We start from the raw sequence: 16673 nt of genomic DNA, 5'->3' as shown, positions 1-16673 counted from the left end.
GGGCTGGCCAGTCCTGGAGGATCTTGATCTTCTCTGCCTTGAGGAACTTTGTGGTAGAGATTGAAGTATGCGATGGAGCACCATCCTGCTGCAGAATTTGTCCCTTTTTATGGTTAGGAATGTAAGAGGCAGCTAGGATTGAATGAATTTATTGTCATTGTTATCATCATCAAATCATTGACAGTTTCAGACTGTGGAATTTTACCCGAAGGAAAGACGAAGACAGACAAGGAAAGACGGGAAAAGCAGATGCTTATCGAAACCCGTCCCCCATCAGCCCGGGACGCACAAACAGCATATTGTGTATCAGTCCAGTCATAATCTTACACATTTCGTTCAAAAGTCATTGATTGCCATGGATTTTCACATATTGTCAATTTGAGTGAGTTCATTGTATCAGTTGATGTCCAAGTAGGTGAAGGGAGGGAAGGCCTGGGGTGATATGGAGGCTCGCATCTGCTGTATCCACTTCAGAAGATTAGTCATCATCCTCCCTTGCCCGGTTTGCTCGAGCGAGTCTCTCATGATCACGTAGCTCCGCGTTGATTTTTGTGACCAGTTGAGCGGCGGCGTCACTTAGCGCTGCTTGTTCCTTCGTCACCTGTGACAATTTGTCGGCGTTGTGACGAGTAACCTCCAATATCTCGTTGAGTTGATTCTTCATCCTCATCGAGAATCGGCGAACCCAGAGGGCACCCAGAAGCAACAGAAAGGCAAGAGCCATCAGAGAGCCGAAGATAAAAAGGTCCTCTACGTCCTCTATCTGGAGGGACGTTAGGCATAACGGCCTCCATTTTCCCCAGGCATCCTCCACATAACCAGACGTGAAGGTGTTGGCTGGACATGGGCGTTGGCTTGGTGTCGGTCGCATCGTAGAAAATATTTTGTCCATAGAACTCAATGCCCAATCTACAAGTTCCAAGTGATTTGTTGATATTTCAGACTATTTATGTTGCCTTCCACTCTGCAGATCTCTCGCACATCCCCATACTGGATGTAAACCCAGACCATGATTTTGCCACCACCAAACTTCACTGTTTTGTGGCAAAAGGTGTTTTTTTCGGATGAATCTTCCATTGAATTCCACCACACTCGCTGGAAATATTGCAGGAGACCTACTGGATCCGAGATTCACTCAGAAAAGTTTGGTGGTGGCAAAATCATGGTCTGGGGTTATATCCAGTATGGGGGGGGGTGCGAGAGATCTGCAGGTTGAAAAGCAACATAAATAGTCTGAAATATCAACAAATCTTAGGTGCCTCTTACATTCCTAACCATAAAAAGGGACAAATTCTGCAGCGGGATGGTGCTCCATCGCATACTTCAATCAAGATCCTCCAGGACTGGCCAGCCGAGTCACCAGACATGAACATCACTGAGCATGTCTGGGGTAGGATGAAAGAGGAAGCATGGAAGACGAAACCCAAGAATGTTGATGAACTCTGGGGGGCATGCAAGACTGCTTTCTTTGATGTTCCTGATGATTTCATCAATAAATTGTATGAATCCTTGCCAAACCACATGGATGCAGTCCTTCAAGCCCATGGAAGTCATACAAAATATTACATTTGGATCTCACAGCACCCCTACTTAATTCGCTTATGTTATGTAACATTTTTTTGTATTGGAAGTACGTTTTTTGTTCAATTTTTACACTACTTTCTGTAGGCGACAAAACTTTTGTCCAAAATTTGACCTTTATGTTCTCATTAAATGATAAATCTTTATTCAGTGAAACAAATATATTTTTGTACAGTCAACATCATTTGGGAGGGTCTTAGTTTTCATTTAAGCCATTTCTGAAACCAATTGAATCATTAAAAGTCAGGCTATTAGCAATTGTTTCTACAAAATGGACAAGCGACAAATCTTTTGTCAGGGACTGTACATGTTAACTCTTTAGCTGCAACGGTGACTGACGTTCAATTCATTGACACTGCATTGTGAAAAATGCCAGTAAACCGGTCGATGACCAGCAAATTTATAGGAGGGCTTGACCACCCCCGTTTTTATTGTGTTTGTAGCGCCATCATGCGGACACTTATAATAGAAGATGTAACTGTGGAAAAGTTACTTGACTGCGCCAAACTTTGTTCCTACGTCGCACGAGACCAATGTTTACATCGTCTAGGTTTAGATCTTATTATTTGACCGGTGCTTTTTGCTTCCTTTTATTTACTTAATTTATTTACTTTTGCAGTGTTTCACATTGATGCGAAGGATGGAGGTACTGGACAAATATTTTTCATGCAGTTTTATGAATGTACTTAAAAATTAATGAATGCGGTTGGCTATGGAAGCTTTTTTTTCTACAAACGTGTTGGTTTATAAGTATTTTTTCCGGACGTTTTTGGCCAGGATCCTCGGTTTTAAAAAAAAATGCTAGTTGTCGATATGGCCTAAGGTGGGCGACTTTCTGGAAATGCTGGCTTTTTCCTAACATTTTAAAGGGTAAAATGACTTTTTGGAAGTTATTTTAAAAATGCCTTAACCCCATAGACTAGGGTGACCAAACGTCCTCTTTTGCCCGGACAAGTCCTACTTTCACGTTGCGTCTTCGTGGTCCGGGCGGGTTTTATAAATTCATAAAAATGTCCGGTTTTTATGATTTTTCACGGGACCAATTTGAAGAGAATCCCTCCGACCGCTGGGTGGCAGCAGTTGACATAGCTCCTACGAGAATGGAGGGAAGTAGTAGTTCTTCTTGTTTTTGTTGGCAGTTTACCCCTATCATGAGGCATTACCGCTATCTACTGGGTTGACGATTTGGCCACAATGCCTTAAGTTTTCTTATTTTTTGTTTTAATGATAAATACGTATATAATGACAACTGTTGACTTCAGTCGGAGCTTTGACTGTAAAATCCCGTTTGGTGTCGCATCGGCACGCTGCCGATGATTGTAAACTTTTATAGCAAAGTTTGATTTTTGCCTCAGCTAGCTATCAGTAAGCTAAACCGCGCTAGGCATTATGGGAAACGTAGTTTTGAACTGCTACGTTTGGAAACATGCTGATTGAATAGTTTGTCAGTTTATTTCGGTTTTTGTTTGTGTGCAATCTAGAACATTGAATGAGAACATCAATTGAATGGGAATAACAATTTGTCAAGGACAATTGTCGTGATAGTAATTTATAAAAATGTTTAGTTGGCACATAGCCTACTGTGTGTATGTGTATTGACTGGACTACATTTCTATGGGTCTGCATTTTTTTTTTTTTTTTTTTTTTCATAAGTCATAATTTATTTATTTTCAAACTGCATTTTTCCATCCAGAGTGAGGGGGCACACTTTAAATATATCAAAGTGATATAGGCATCTTTGAGTAAACTTCGAGTAAAATTCAAGTATCTTGAAGCTGGGCTGAGGCTGGGCTGAGTGTCCTCTTTTTTAGAAATCAAAATATGGTCACCCTACCATAGACTGACTTTCCACATCTAGTCAAATGTAATGCCCAAATATGTGGACACCATTTCTAAATTACAGCTATTTTTTTTTTTTTAACTATTGTATTTTTTGTGTGAATACAATTATAAATAAATGAAATATTCCGCTAAAAACTGATACAATTATATGAAAACAGAAATTCTAGTTAGCTTCCAATAAGTAATCATTTAAAAAAATTCATTGCCTACCATTGATAACAATAGAAACTGGAAATCTGGCAGTCTTTCAGTGCCATTGAAGGCGCAAGAAAATTAACCACTGACAAGTGAAAACCCACAGTCCAACTGTCATCTAGTGCAGTCAATGGCATCTAATGAGTGAAACGTGTGCCATCAGGTTTTATGTCTTTCTTCACTATTACCACAACCTATGAATGCTACTGTTAACTTGGTTGCTATTCATCCAGATGTCATAGCACTCATTTTAGGAGTGCAGTTAAAGGCCCCTCCCCATAAGAGTGCTCATGTGCATGTGCGAGACTCACGTGCAGACTCCACGCAGATGACAAAGATGAGGATGATGATAACCGAAGTCTTGTGCTTTTTCATGACGCCTTTCAAGTGATACGTGACGAATCTTTTCTTTTTGCGCTCCAAGCGTCGGCCGCTCGTGGCTCCGCCCCCACACTGTTTGCCCTTCGTTACACATTAACGTCACCTTTTAAACTTTGATTGATTGACACGCTCTTTGACACACAAACAGGAAGCGTGACGAGGAGCCCCCCCCACATTTATTGACAGCGCACAATTATGACATCATTACAGAGACGCGTCCCGGCATGGGGTCACGTGACGTCATCGGGCCCTGCCCGCTTATTGGACGTCACTCGCGGCTCGGGATCGCTTTGCATGCGATGGCGTCGGCGACCTGTGAACAACTTTTTTTAAGGATCCAGGAAGCCGCGCGAATAGAGTCTCGGCCAAAACATGGCGGCTGCCGGCATCGCCGGCCAATCAGACAGCTCAGACGAGGAAGGGCATTCAAACCCGCCCGGATGCAGGACGGAGCGAGGGAGCCAATTGGCTGTCCGCCTTCAAGTTAATTCTGCAACGTCCCAAAAAATGAATTAGGAGTTAAAAAAGATTTTTCTTCTTTACTAATTAGTTATAGAACGGGGTCGGTTCAGTTCTGAAAGACGAGTGGTACTCACGCGGCGCGGCGGGCGTGCCAGCGGGCTACGTTTCTGCGTCGTCGGCCTCCTTGGCAAGGTTGACCTCCTCTTCGGGGTCGTAGTAATAAAACTTGCGCAGGTAGGAGATCAGCGGCCTGCAGACAGGAAGACACAGAAGCTCACAGAAACCGCCTGGGCTGCCAAGCCATAAACGCGGCGGCGGAGCCTGACGTGGGTAGCGGCAGCTCCCGGATGTGGTCCACGCGAACAAGCTGGCGGATGCAGAAGCGACACAGGTGCTGCAGCGACTTGACGCTGCTTAGGCGGGACACAGGATGCAGCAGCTGCACCGGTGTCGGAGGCAGACCTCAACGCACAAAACGCAAAGACAACAAGATGAGTGATTCTGAGGGCTTTGGATATGCCTAAGGCCGCTGGAAGTCACTCACAGTAGGGGGTGCTAGGGCTCTTTTTCAGTTTTTCCCATCCAAAAACAGCAAATTTGTCATGCTCGCTCGTTTTCTACAAGGCGTACATAATGGTAGTACACATGCATGCTGGATAGTTCACGTACAACTATTAGGCTACAACAAAGACAGCGTTCTATTTGACCTACAGTGCGTGTTGGGAGTTCCCGGCAGCTAGACGGCACAATGAAACACTTGACACATTTGAAAAACTAAAAAGTCCATTAAGCCTAGGTTTCACGCCGCCTTTTCACAAATAGTGCCTTATTCAACTTGACCCGTTAGCAAGTGACCATGTAATTTATATAAAAAAACTAGGGCTGTCAAAATTATCGCGTTAACGGGCGGTAATTATTTTTTAAAAATCAATCACGTTAAAATATTTGACACATTTAACGCACATGCCCCGCTCAAACAGATTAAAATGACAGCACAGTGTAATGTCCACTTGTTACTTGTGTTTTTCGGTGTTTTGTCGCCCTCTGCTGGCGCTTGGGTGCGACTGATTTTATGGGTTTCAGCACCACATGAGCATTTTGTAATTATTGACATCAACAATGGCGAGCTGCTAGTTTATTTTTTGATTGAAAATTTTACAAATTTTATTAAAACGAAAACATTAAGAGGGGTTTTAATATAAAATGTCTATAACTTGTATTAATATTTATCTTTTAAGAACTACAAGTCTTTCTATCCATGGATCGCTTTAACAGAATGTTAATAATGTTATTGCCATCTTGTTGATTTGTTGTTATAACCAAATACAGTACTTATGTACCGTATGTTGAATGTATATATCCGTCTTGTGTCTTATCTTTCCATTCCAATAATAATTTACAGAAAAATATGGCATATTTTATAAATGGTTTGAATTGCCATGAATTAAGATTAATTATTTTTTAAGCTGTAAGGCCTAAAAAAAACAAAAACTTTTTCAACATATCCCTAAAAAGTTAAATGCACCATGCTCATTTTATTTATTTACCCCCCCCCCCCCCCGAAAAGTTTACCAAAAACTTTTTTTCCTCCCCAACACCAGAGGGTGCTTCAGCACCTCACTTCCCGCACCACTGGTTGTGGCGAGCTAGTCAAGAACTAATCATATAAATCAAGACATTATTTAAAAACATTAGAATCCGATCACACTGAGAAGCCGCTTGATTTTTTTCAGTGAAAACGTGCCGAATATTGCCAGCAATCGTCCCTCGTTGTCAATGTTACAGCAGTAAACCAGTATGCACTGTTAGCATGCTCAGTGCAAAATAACCCCTTACCATAGCAAAGGAGGTGATACTGCCTGCAGCAAAAATAAAAACTGTCCCTCTGTCCAATGACACTGTCGTTTAATTTGAATTTGTTATTATTGATTGATTTTATTAAGTTTTATTTTTCAGGATTAAATAGTCAAAAAAATGTAACGAGTGTATTTTTACAGTTTGGATGTGATTTTTTTTTTCTTCAGGCAAATTAATGCACCTTAACTCTTTTCTGTTCCAGATAAAACAATGTTAATAAAGTTATACTTTATTCTAAGTTGGTTTATGGTGGTAGCAATGGTGGCAGAGAGTTGAGTGGTGGCCTACCTGGCACCCGTGAACGCAAGAAGTAGAGAAACTTCCCGTTCTTCGAATGCATAATGGCGCGTTCAATGAACTCCACCACCGAATGGCAGCGGTCCTCAAACTTGGGGTGACACCACAGACTGAAAGTACCTAAAGGGGCACAGGCACCTTGTCACGGATGACCCATGGGGCGCTTGTACGCAGCTTTACCTCGGTAGTGCTCCATGCGCGTGTGGTGAGTGACGCTTTGCGACCTAAAGCTCAGGCTGAGGATGTAGCGGGGGTCCGAACTGTCTCGCACCAGGAAGGAGCCGTCCGCTTTGCCCTTCAGCTTCATCTCGGCATCCTCCCACGTCATCGGACCCCAATACCAACCACACTGCACGAGGAGCATAAGCACATTTTTACACAAATGCCCACTCCACATCGACTGACTGCCCCCACCTTTTCCAGTTCACGGAGGCTGCTGGCGAAATTGCCGGCGTCGGGATGCTCCGGGGGGCAGCGAGGTGCTAGGCGGGGCGCCGGCAGGTGAGGGACGGGCCTGGACGGAACCCGCGGGAACGAGTCTGAGAAGAGACAGCAGAATGGCAATATAACTGTGAGGGGTGTGACAATATAGTGATATATCACGATACTTTGTACCCCAATAGGTTATCGCTATACCCCTACCAAGAACCTATAATAGTGTCTATGTTAAATCCATGGCTGCCATTGATGGTGCTTGACGTATAATTCATTTTGACTGAGGATGTCCATTTGCCAAGACAATTACCCACTGACAACCCTCCCAAACAAATTGAATTGGTAATCTAGCGCCGTCATTGGCACTAAAACACAAGCGTTAAAGCTAAAGATCCACCAATATATTGGCCAGCCGATATATCGGGCCGATATTTGGACTTTTTCCAAGATCGGCCGATATACAGCTGATTTAATGACCATTTCGTCCACTGTTTGGGTGATGATTTTTCTTAAAAAGGTCCATCAATATACGGACTTTTTCAAAAACGGCCAGTATCTAGGATAACTTATGTTCACTGTTTGGGTGAATTGTGACTTTGCACCACCTAGTGGTCAGTGTTACAAAAGGAAGTACAGTGGTACCTCGACATACAATCGCTTCGACACACGATCTTTTCGACATCCGACGTAAAATTTGACTCGCCACATGCTCGAAATACGATGACATGACAGCACCGCAAACGAACGCACGGTGGATTTTCTTGTGTGAGAAATCAACACAAAAGTTTCAAAAAGGTAAAGGTGGTGAAACAAAGAAAAAGGTGATGCTTACCTTTTAAATGGAGATGCAAATTATAGAAAAATATAAGCGTGCGGTGCGCATCCTTGAACTGGCGCAAGAATACATCTCCACGGTCCTCCTCCGACCACCGTTCACCAGTCTTTGTAAGTTAAGCTGACAATTATTATTGTGGTAATATCGCCAAAGAAATCGCCAGCTTCGCCACGTTTTTATCATTTATTTCACAAGTTACCGTAATTTCCCGAAAATAAGGCGCACCCGTGTATAATGCGCACCCCACATTTACTTGTAAAATCTGGGGAAAATTATTGTACCCGTTTATAACGCGCACCCTAATTTTAGCACCAATAAATAGAAGAATACAAGAAAACAGAGCTAGTGTACATATACAGAGATGTCATTTTACTGACTGGTGAAACACAGCACAAGCATAGCACATTGGTAGTTCAAAACATCACTGTAAACTGACAATATTTACGCTAATAATATGATTTGACAACTTCTCCAACTTACCAGAATCTAGGAGAAAACAAAACAGATGTGACTTTTCTTTTAAAGGCTGCTGTATAACTTGCTCGTTTCCTCATGATGAATAAATGTTTCTTCCATGGATTGATACGGTAAAATGAAAGTGAGAACGTAAGTCGGAAATCCGTGAGAGGTCATCGCTGTCAACACGACAGTAACAAAAGGAATCTATTGTTATTTGGGTTTGAGTTTCCCGAGGGACCGATATAGTTGACGGACACAGGAAGTGTGTGTCCTTACATTTGTTATGGTCCGAATTGCGGAGCTGCAATAAACGTCGACTCAAATGAGTTCAAGAAACTAAATTCTGTGCTTTATGAAGAGTGAAAAAAGCAGAATTTAACACAGACGAAATCATTCGGCCGATTAGAGTGAAGTATTACCGAAAAAAAATGGTGACGTCACGTACCGTAATGGTCGGCAACGGGTCGCCGCATACGTTTCTTCAACACAACGTGGCCGTGTCAATGAAAAAAAATCGGTTTATATATATATATATATGTAATACATATATATTTCTGTCTCCATCCATGTACCCGTTTATAATGCGCACCATGAGTTTACAAGTTGATTTTGGGGAAAAAAAGTGCGCGTTATATTCGGGAAATTACGGTATTCAACAAAAAACACCTATTTTCTGTCGCAATTGACGGTGTTCTCAAGAAAACATTGAAAGTGAAACTCTCAAGCTCACCGCTCTGTCTCTGGCACGTCAGCCCCGCGGTGGGTTCAGGTACAACAAAAATGTCCGCCACATTAGAACCCAATTTGTTACATTATTACAGGAATTAATGTTATTATTATTATAATTATTATATTATTCCGATTTTTATTTATATTTTATTTGTTTTGCAGTCATCATTGTGGTAACATCGCCCAAAAAATCGCCAGCTTCGTCAGGTTTGTAATCATTTATTTCAGAACTTGTGCAACACAACATGGCTACTGTCTGCCACAGCTGAACAAAGTGAAAGTAAAATGCCCTCTCTCATTCTGTTAAGTTAGCCACGCGGTGCGTTCAGGTACACCACGCAAAACACATCAGCCACATTAGAATCCGATTTTTTACATTATTACAGGTATTATTATTATTACTATTACTAATATTATTATTCACATTTTTATTCATAATTTATTTGTTTTGCTCTGTGCAATTGCCATTTGTAATAGTACCGGCATTATTTTTTAAGGATTTAGTGTAGGTTTTTGGGCTGTGGAACAAATTAATGGAATTATAATTAGGGGTGTGCCAAAATATCGAAATGGTGATATATCGTGATACTTTGTATCACAAAAGGTTATCGATATGCTCCTGCCAAGAATCGAGATATCGTTTTAAAAAGGTGTCAATGTCTAAAAAATAGATAAATAAAAAGGAACCAACAAGTGGCTACCAAAATCTTCCACCATAATAATGTCTCAGTTAACTCTAAGGCTGCATTGACGCTGCACGACACCGAATCCATTTAGACTGGGAACGTTCGTTAATTCGAAACCAGAGCATTCACAGCCATTCTGTCCGATTTTCAGGATATACAGGTCATTTCCTGTTGAGTTTGAGTCACTGATTATCCATTTGGGTGATTCCCAGGTCACTTCCTGTTCTGTAACTCAAAATAAACAGGAAGTGACCCGTAAAATACCCCAAAATCAACAGAAAGTTACTGAAAATCAACAGGTAAATGACCTTAAATAGCTCAAAATTACCTCATAGCCTGGCATTAGCTGCCAGTGATGGCCATAGACGTTCATCTGTTTGAAGTGGGAGGGATGGCAGCCAATGAACGAATCTTCATTCGCTGCCACCCTCCCAGTTCAAATGGATTGGACGTCTACTAGTGATAAACTCATTCCAATTCACAGCAGAAGCTTGTTTTTCTGTTTATTAGTTGTTTGTAGAATATTCTAGAATGATTTCCTGACCAGTGTATCGATAATCGTTGTATCGCCATATCGTCAGCTTTGTATCGCAAATCGTATCGTATCGTGAGGTACCAAGAGGTTCCCACTCCTAATTATAATATATTCCTATGGAAAAATCCTGCTTGACATACAACCATTTCGACAAGGTCCTGGAACGAATTCATTTCGTATGTAGAGGTACCACTGTATCTGAACAAAAAATTTAATTCTAAAATAGACATACAGTGGTATCTATACATACGAAGTTCATTTGTTCCAGGACCTTATTTGTAAGTCGAAATGGTCAATTGTCGAGCAGGATCCCATAGCAATACATTATAATTGCCCTAATGTGTTCCACAGCCTGAAAACCTACACTAAATCCTTAATGAATGCTGCTGGTACTGTTGCAAATAGTAATTACACAGGGCAAAACAAATAAATTATGAATAAAAATATAGTAAGAGTAATAATAATAACACCTGTAATAACGTAAAGAATCGCGTTCTAATGTGGCTGATGTGTTTTGCGTGGTGTGCCTGAACGCACCGCGTGGCTGACTTAACAGAGTGAGAGGGGGCATTTTACTTTCACTTTGTTCAGCTGCGGCAGACAGTAGACATGTTGTGTTGCACAAGTTCTGAAATAAATGATTACAAACCTGACGAAGCTGGCGATTCTTTGGGCGATGTTACCACAAAGATAAATGTAACCTTAACTTATAAGGACTGGCGAGCAGAGGTCGAAGGAGGACCGTCGAGACTGTAGACATTCTACGGTCGTATTGACGAGCCAGTTCACGGACGGTACACCACGCTCATTTTTTTCTATCATTTCCATCTTCATTTCAATGGTAACCCTCAACTTTTTCCTTTTTTCACCACCTGCACTAATGTTCTTGGAACCCATGTTGATTTCTCTGACAAGAAAATCCGCCGCTCGTCCGTCTTGCGGGAAAACAAAATGCGGCAATGTCATAAATCGTCGTATTTCGAGCATGTCGTCAGATATAGAAACAAAGGGCGAGTCAAATTTTACGTCGAAAAGATCGTGTGTCGAAGCGATCGAGTGTCGAGGTACCGCTGTATATAATGCGTGTAAAAATCAAAGCGACATTATTCAGTAGGCTTTTGTGTGAAAGCATATTTTATTCATGCTTATAAAACTCATAACTGCTGTGATACCTATATTCATTTGTGAGGCTGTGTATTTCTTTGAACATAATACAAAGAGTTTCTGTCGACTGTCTTATCAGATTTTACTCCCTTTCGTGCCAGCTACGGCTAAGTTCCCAAAGTCGCAACTCACGATGTTTTTCAGCAGAAAATTACCAGAGGTGGGCTGTAATAAGTTTCGTTTTTGCTTTCATAGTAGGTATCATTTTCATAGTAAGCAATGCTCTTTCAACAAGCATATGCAAACCCTTGACTTGTGTATCCTCTTTGTACTCCTGCGTGCTCACGGCCGGATCATGCTATTGTATCCTTGATATATATCAAGTTTTATATAAAGTCTTCGAAGCAGGCAATGCTTGGCTAGGTCTGATTCATTCCTCTCATATTTGAGCTATCGATTGCTACTTGTCTTGGGGTTTAAACTTGAATTTCCCTGACACTTTAGTCAATTTTAAATGACAAAGAGGCGGAATTGTGCAAAATCAGTTTTGAAATAGATTTTAAACCACGATGCATAAGCCGTGTTTACATGCAGTTGGGTAAAGTTCAATATTTATTTTTGACACCAGCCCTAACATAACCATAACATTGCCTCGTCCACAAGATTTATCGTATTGTGAATTTCAGTTGTTTGACAACCCTTCACTACCCACCATTCAGACTCAAGCTGTGCTGGATGGTTGACAGGGAGGGTCGGGGAGGCAGCGACTGCATCGAGGCCCCGTCGATGCGCTCTGATGACGTAACTCCCGGCGAAGGCGCACCCCCCAAATCATCTGAAACAGAGAAAATGAGACCGACGTGAGCTTGCGAGCAGGAAGGAACCAAAGAGGAAATGATGTACAACAGTTGTCTAACATTTTACAGCACGTACCACTATCGGGGCAAACATTAATTTATGGCTGCCAGTGACAGAGTTAGGCATCCAATCTATTTTGACATGGAAAGGATGGCAGCGAATGATCTCTGCCAGCTCTCCCACTCGTCAGTTGTTCTCCATAGAATCAATGCTTATACTACACGACCATAATACAGTATACCAAAGTTGCTATGTGCTCAATGTAATAAAAAAAAAAAAAAAAAAAAATCTTTTTCAGGTGAGTCTGGTTCGTTTATCACTGTCAATGGCAGTTAATTAGTTAACAGGCCAGCTAACTGGAGATTGAGGGAGAACTAGCTGACTCCAAAGTCAAAGTGCAAAAATCCAGCCCGAATGTGATAAAAGCTAAGAAAAGAAAACAGAGATAGCAGAAACTGAGAAGTGGAAACAAACAGGAAGAAGACATGAAGGAGAAGAAATAAAGAAACGCAAGTAGTACCGAGCAGACTGAGGCTGCGTCTGGGTGGAGGTGGAGGCGTCGGAGGGTGGAGACAATTCCTCCGAGAGATCTCCACGTCCACCAAAGAGACCGTTTCACCTTCATGCACAAAGTCAGAAAAGACAGGAAGCGCCATTACGCACAAGTAAGGAAGTGACATCACAGCGACAACTCCACGAGTATTCTCACCGGTGAAGGGCGGCGTGCACGTCAGCGTGGGTGTCTGTGTTCTAACAGAAAGGAAGTTAGGGTTAGCGCCTCACTACGCCGACCTTCTGAACTGCCCATCGATCACCTACCTGCCACAGTCCTGCGCATTGCCGCAGGTAGACCCCCACAGACCGGTGGAACCCCAGATGTCCACCAGGCTCCCCGCCGACGATGTGGTCGAAGCCAGGGACGGCCTCTTGTCCAGAAGGCCTCCGGCACCCCCGCATGAACTCTTAGTACGAAACAGTCTACTGAGGCGCACCCTCAGAGACCCCCCTTTCCTGGATTTACCCCTGGACGTCCTTTCTCCGCCCGGGTCCCCTTCCGGGACCACCAGCGGAGAAGCCGAGCGCCCCCCTGCTGCCAAGCCAAGTTTTGGAGTGGTGGCCCGGCTTTGGGGTTGGGAGCGCGACTGATGCTGCAGGTGACGCCGCGGCTCTGGGGACGGGGGGCCGGCAGGGGAAGCTCCAATCTGGCTGCAGGGGGCACCGTGGACAGGTGCAGGGGGCCTCCAAGTTTGATGGGTGCAGACACCCGCTTCTCCAGCTAGTCTGTGGACCTGCTGCATCAGCCCGCTGAGGGTCCCACTGCAAAACACAGGGTCCGCCCCCCTACACGTCCCCACTTCCTTGACGTCAGCCTCCGCCCCTAACCCTTCCAGGACCAGCAGGGCGTCACTGGTCTCGCTGGGGTCCTCGCCCGGTGCCATCCCCCTGGCAGCCAGCAGACAGGAACACCGGCCCCTTTCATCTCCTCGTTGGCCTCCCAGCCGCTCTGCACTCGGGTTCAGAGTCAGGACCATCTCCTCATCATCACAGCCACAATTCTTCCTGGGCCACTTGGCCAGGGGGTGGCAGAGGACCGACCCGGACGGACCAGACCCTTCGGTACGCCACTGAAGGTTCTCGTCTAAAGACGGTGGGTGGCAGGGGTCTCGCTCCTCTGCGCCCCCGGCTGAAGTCGAGCCTGACCCCGAAGAGTGCGACCAACAGGTCTCCTTCCCCTCCAGTGGGGGCTGCTCCAGACTGAAGTCCATGAGCTGGTTCCGGAAAACCATCAACTGCGCCCTGGACCCTTGCCTCCCCGTGGCCGGGAAGTCCAAGCCCTCCTCGGATCCCGAGGGGTTCTCCTGCGAGAGCAACCCACCTTCCAGCTCCCCATGGCCGGGCAAAGGGGAGCTGTAGTGCGGGGACGCGGATCCTATGTCCTGCGGGGGGCCCCCGGCGTCCACGTCGAAGACGGCGTGAGGTAGAGCCCCTTTTCCGGACGTGACGTGTTCGGGCTGTTCCAGGTGCGAGACGAGGAGGCGCATCAACACAAAGTCCGGAGACATTTGGTCGCTCATCTTAGCGGGCTAACCTTAGCTTGGCTTAGCTTTGCTTCAAAGAGAAGGGCTGTGGGAGCCGTGACGACGGTGCTCGGTGGCCGCCCGGCGGGGGACGGCAGCGGCGGCCCGGAGACATGTCCGCCCGCCTGCCCGACCCGCGGCCTCCGAGACCAACAACGATAACTACAAGAAGGAATAGAGGAGGACGCTGGCTATGTTAGCCGTTAGCACTAGCCTCCTCCGTCCGCCAACACAACATGGACGCGAGGCAGCGTGCGCGTGCGCAGCATCTGCGTCACTCCTTCGTCAGGCACGCACGTGCACATCAAAATGATAAATAAAATGAATCAATAAGAGCTGCAAACTTCTGCAGTAAATAGATCCCCTACTTCTATTCCTTTTTCCAAATTCGTTTATCTACTCGTTCGTTCATTTATTTCATTCATTTTACTAACTGACCTTGTTTTGTATGTGAAACGGTCTTCTAGTATTGGTTATGTACATTGTTGGAGCTGCCTCAGTAGCTGCTTGACTGAAGACGTTCAGTCCATTTGAACGAAAGCCAACCAGTTCAAATGGAATGCAGGTCTATCGCTGTCACTAATACTGTGGTCAAGAAATAACACGAGGATAGAAACGCATGTAAACAAAACATGAATTACAGACGGCCATTAACAAAAGATTATTCTGTGTACTTTTTACCTAGTTTAATTTTAATACATAGCCCCCCCCCGCCGAAAAGCGTAAGCTGATTTTAAGGGGGGGCAAGGCCCCCCTGGTGGCCAAAATGTATCATTGCATGAAATTGACTTTCCTATATCTATAAAAATTGTAAAGCAATAAAACTGCAACAAAAATGAATGAAATGAACAAAAAAATATATCTTTATAATGGCGTCGAAATTATTTTTCGAACATATGTGAATAGCACCTTAGACGGTCATTTGCTTTGCATAAAATTTAAAAAAAAAATAAAATAAAAATTGGGGGAGGGTAATTTTATTTTTCAAATGATTTTTTTCTTCGATTGAAAATATTTTTTTTTTTTTGATTGAAGCAACTTTTTTGGGGATTGAATGATTTAGACACAAATGTCCTACCCAAAATATGGCCCAAAAAGGATTGCTTCAATCAAACCTTTTTTTTAATGAAAAATTAAGTGTTCAAATGTAAATTTTTCAATATTTTTTCGCATTTGAAAACGTTTTCTATGATTGAAACTTTTCATTTTTTGATTGAAGTGATTTTTCTTTTTGAAAATACATATTTTTTGAAGCAACTTATTTTTTGATTGAATATGACAAAAACGTCCTAGCCAAAATGTGGACAAAACACAAATCAACATTACTTCAATCAAAATAGTTGCCTCAATCAAAAAAAAAAAAAAAAATTCAATCAAAGAAAAAATAGCTTTCAAATGCATTTTTTTGAGTTTCAAATTGATTTTTGCATTCAAGCACATTTTTTTAATTGAAGCACCTTTTTTTTTGATTGAAAATATTTATTTTGATTGAATAACAAAGACACCAATCTACCTCCAATAGGCTCCGCCCAGGGGATACAATTTTTGACTGGGGTAACTACATTGGCATGACACTGGCGGGCGTACCATATTCAATGGTTGACGATCTTGGCGAAAAGTATTGCCTAAGCAGCCTGATTTACAATTCCTCTCAAGAATGATGGGAAACAAAAAACACTCATTGTCAACTTATTATATTATAAATATTCTTGTAAGTTAATTTTATTGCTGACACTGCGTTTTGAGGTCATCAACATGTTGTGCCACCCTGCCCCAAAAGTCAAACTCCGCCTATGCCGAAAAGTTGTGTCATTGCATGTAATTGACTGTCCAATATGGTGGTACCTTTACATACAAAGTTAATTCGTTCCAGGACCTTGTTTGTAAATCGAAATGGTCGTATGTCGAGCAGGATTTCCCCAAAAGAATACATTATAATTCCATTAATTCGTTCCACAGCCCAAAAACCTACACTAAATTCTTAATAAATACTAATGTTACTCATTGCAAATATCAATTACAAAGAGCAAAACAAATAAATTATGAATAAAAATCGGAATAATACAATAATAGAAATAATACCTGTAATAATATGACAAACCGGGCTCTAATGTGGCAAATGTGTTTCCGTGGTGTACCTGAAAGCGGGACACTTGCCGTGTTGTGTTGCACAAGTTGATAGAATTAATGATTAGAAACCTGACGAAGCTGGCTATTTCTTTGCCGATGTTACCACAATAATAATTGCCACCTTAACTTATAAAGGTTGGCGAACGGAGGAGATAGTCTACAGCTGTATTGTTGAGCCATATCACGGATGCGCACCCCACGCTTATATT

General features: G+C 42.9%; 2 protein-coding genes across 6 annotated transcripts in view; both read right to left on the bottom strand.

Annotated features, from left to right (window-relative positions):
- Window positions 1-4138, bottom strand: part of LOC130931827 (properdin-like) — a 32815-nt gene extending 28677 nt beyond the window's left edge. The window contains exon 1 of one of the 2 annotated variants that reach the window (XM_057860939.1): window positions 3930-4138. In XM_057860939.1, the coding sequence (XP_057716922.1) occupies window positions 3930-3993 (64 nt within the window). In that variant the 5' untranslated portion in view covers window positions 3994-4138. The remainder of the gene's footprint in view (window positions 1-3929) is intronic. The other variant, XM_057860938.1, reaches the window with a different exon arrangement.
- Window positions 4139-4151: 13 nt separating this feature from the next.
- LOC130931826 (suppressor of cytokine signaling 7-like) lies at window positions 4152-14832 on the bottom strand. Of its 4 annotated transcripts, none has more exons than XM_057860937.1 (11): window positions 14346-14515; window positions 13076-14268; window positions 12966-13006; window positions 12777-12875; window positions 12111-12233; window positions 7030-7154; window positions 6796-6964; window positions 6607-6735; window positions 4788-4923; window positions 4596-4711; window positions 4152-4489 (listed from the first exon to the last, which is right to left on the bottom strand). In XM_057860937.1, exons 2-10 carry the CDS (start codon window positions 14041-14043, stop codon window positions 4621-4623), a joined length of 1881 nt encoding a protein of 626 aa, XP_057716920.1. In that variant the 5' UTR covers window positions 14044-14268; window positions 14346-14515; the 3' UTR covers window positions 4152-4489; window positions 4596-4620. The 4 variants fall into 4 exon arrangements, with proteins under 4 accessions (XP_057716920.1, XP_057716918.1, XP_057716917.1 ...); XM_057860935.1 differs by lacking the exon at window positions 14346-14515 and adding an exon at window positions 14773-14832 and having other exon boundaries at window positions 4153-4489; XM_057860934.1 differs by having other exon boundaries at window positions 4154-4489; window positions 13076-14626.
- Window positions 14833-16673: the final 1841 nt, after the last annotated feature.

Source organism: Corythoichthys intestinalis, chromosome 16, assembly GCF_030265065.1.
Source record: "Corythoichthys intestinalis isolate RoL2023-P3 chromosome 16, ASM3026506v1, whole genome shotgun sequence".
NCBI classification, from domain to species: Eukaryota; Metazoa; Chordata; class Actinopteri; order Syngnathiformes; family Syngnathidae; genus Corythoichthys; species Corythoichthys intestinalis.
This window is presented reverse-complemented; position numbering and strand designations above follow the sequence as displayed.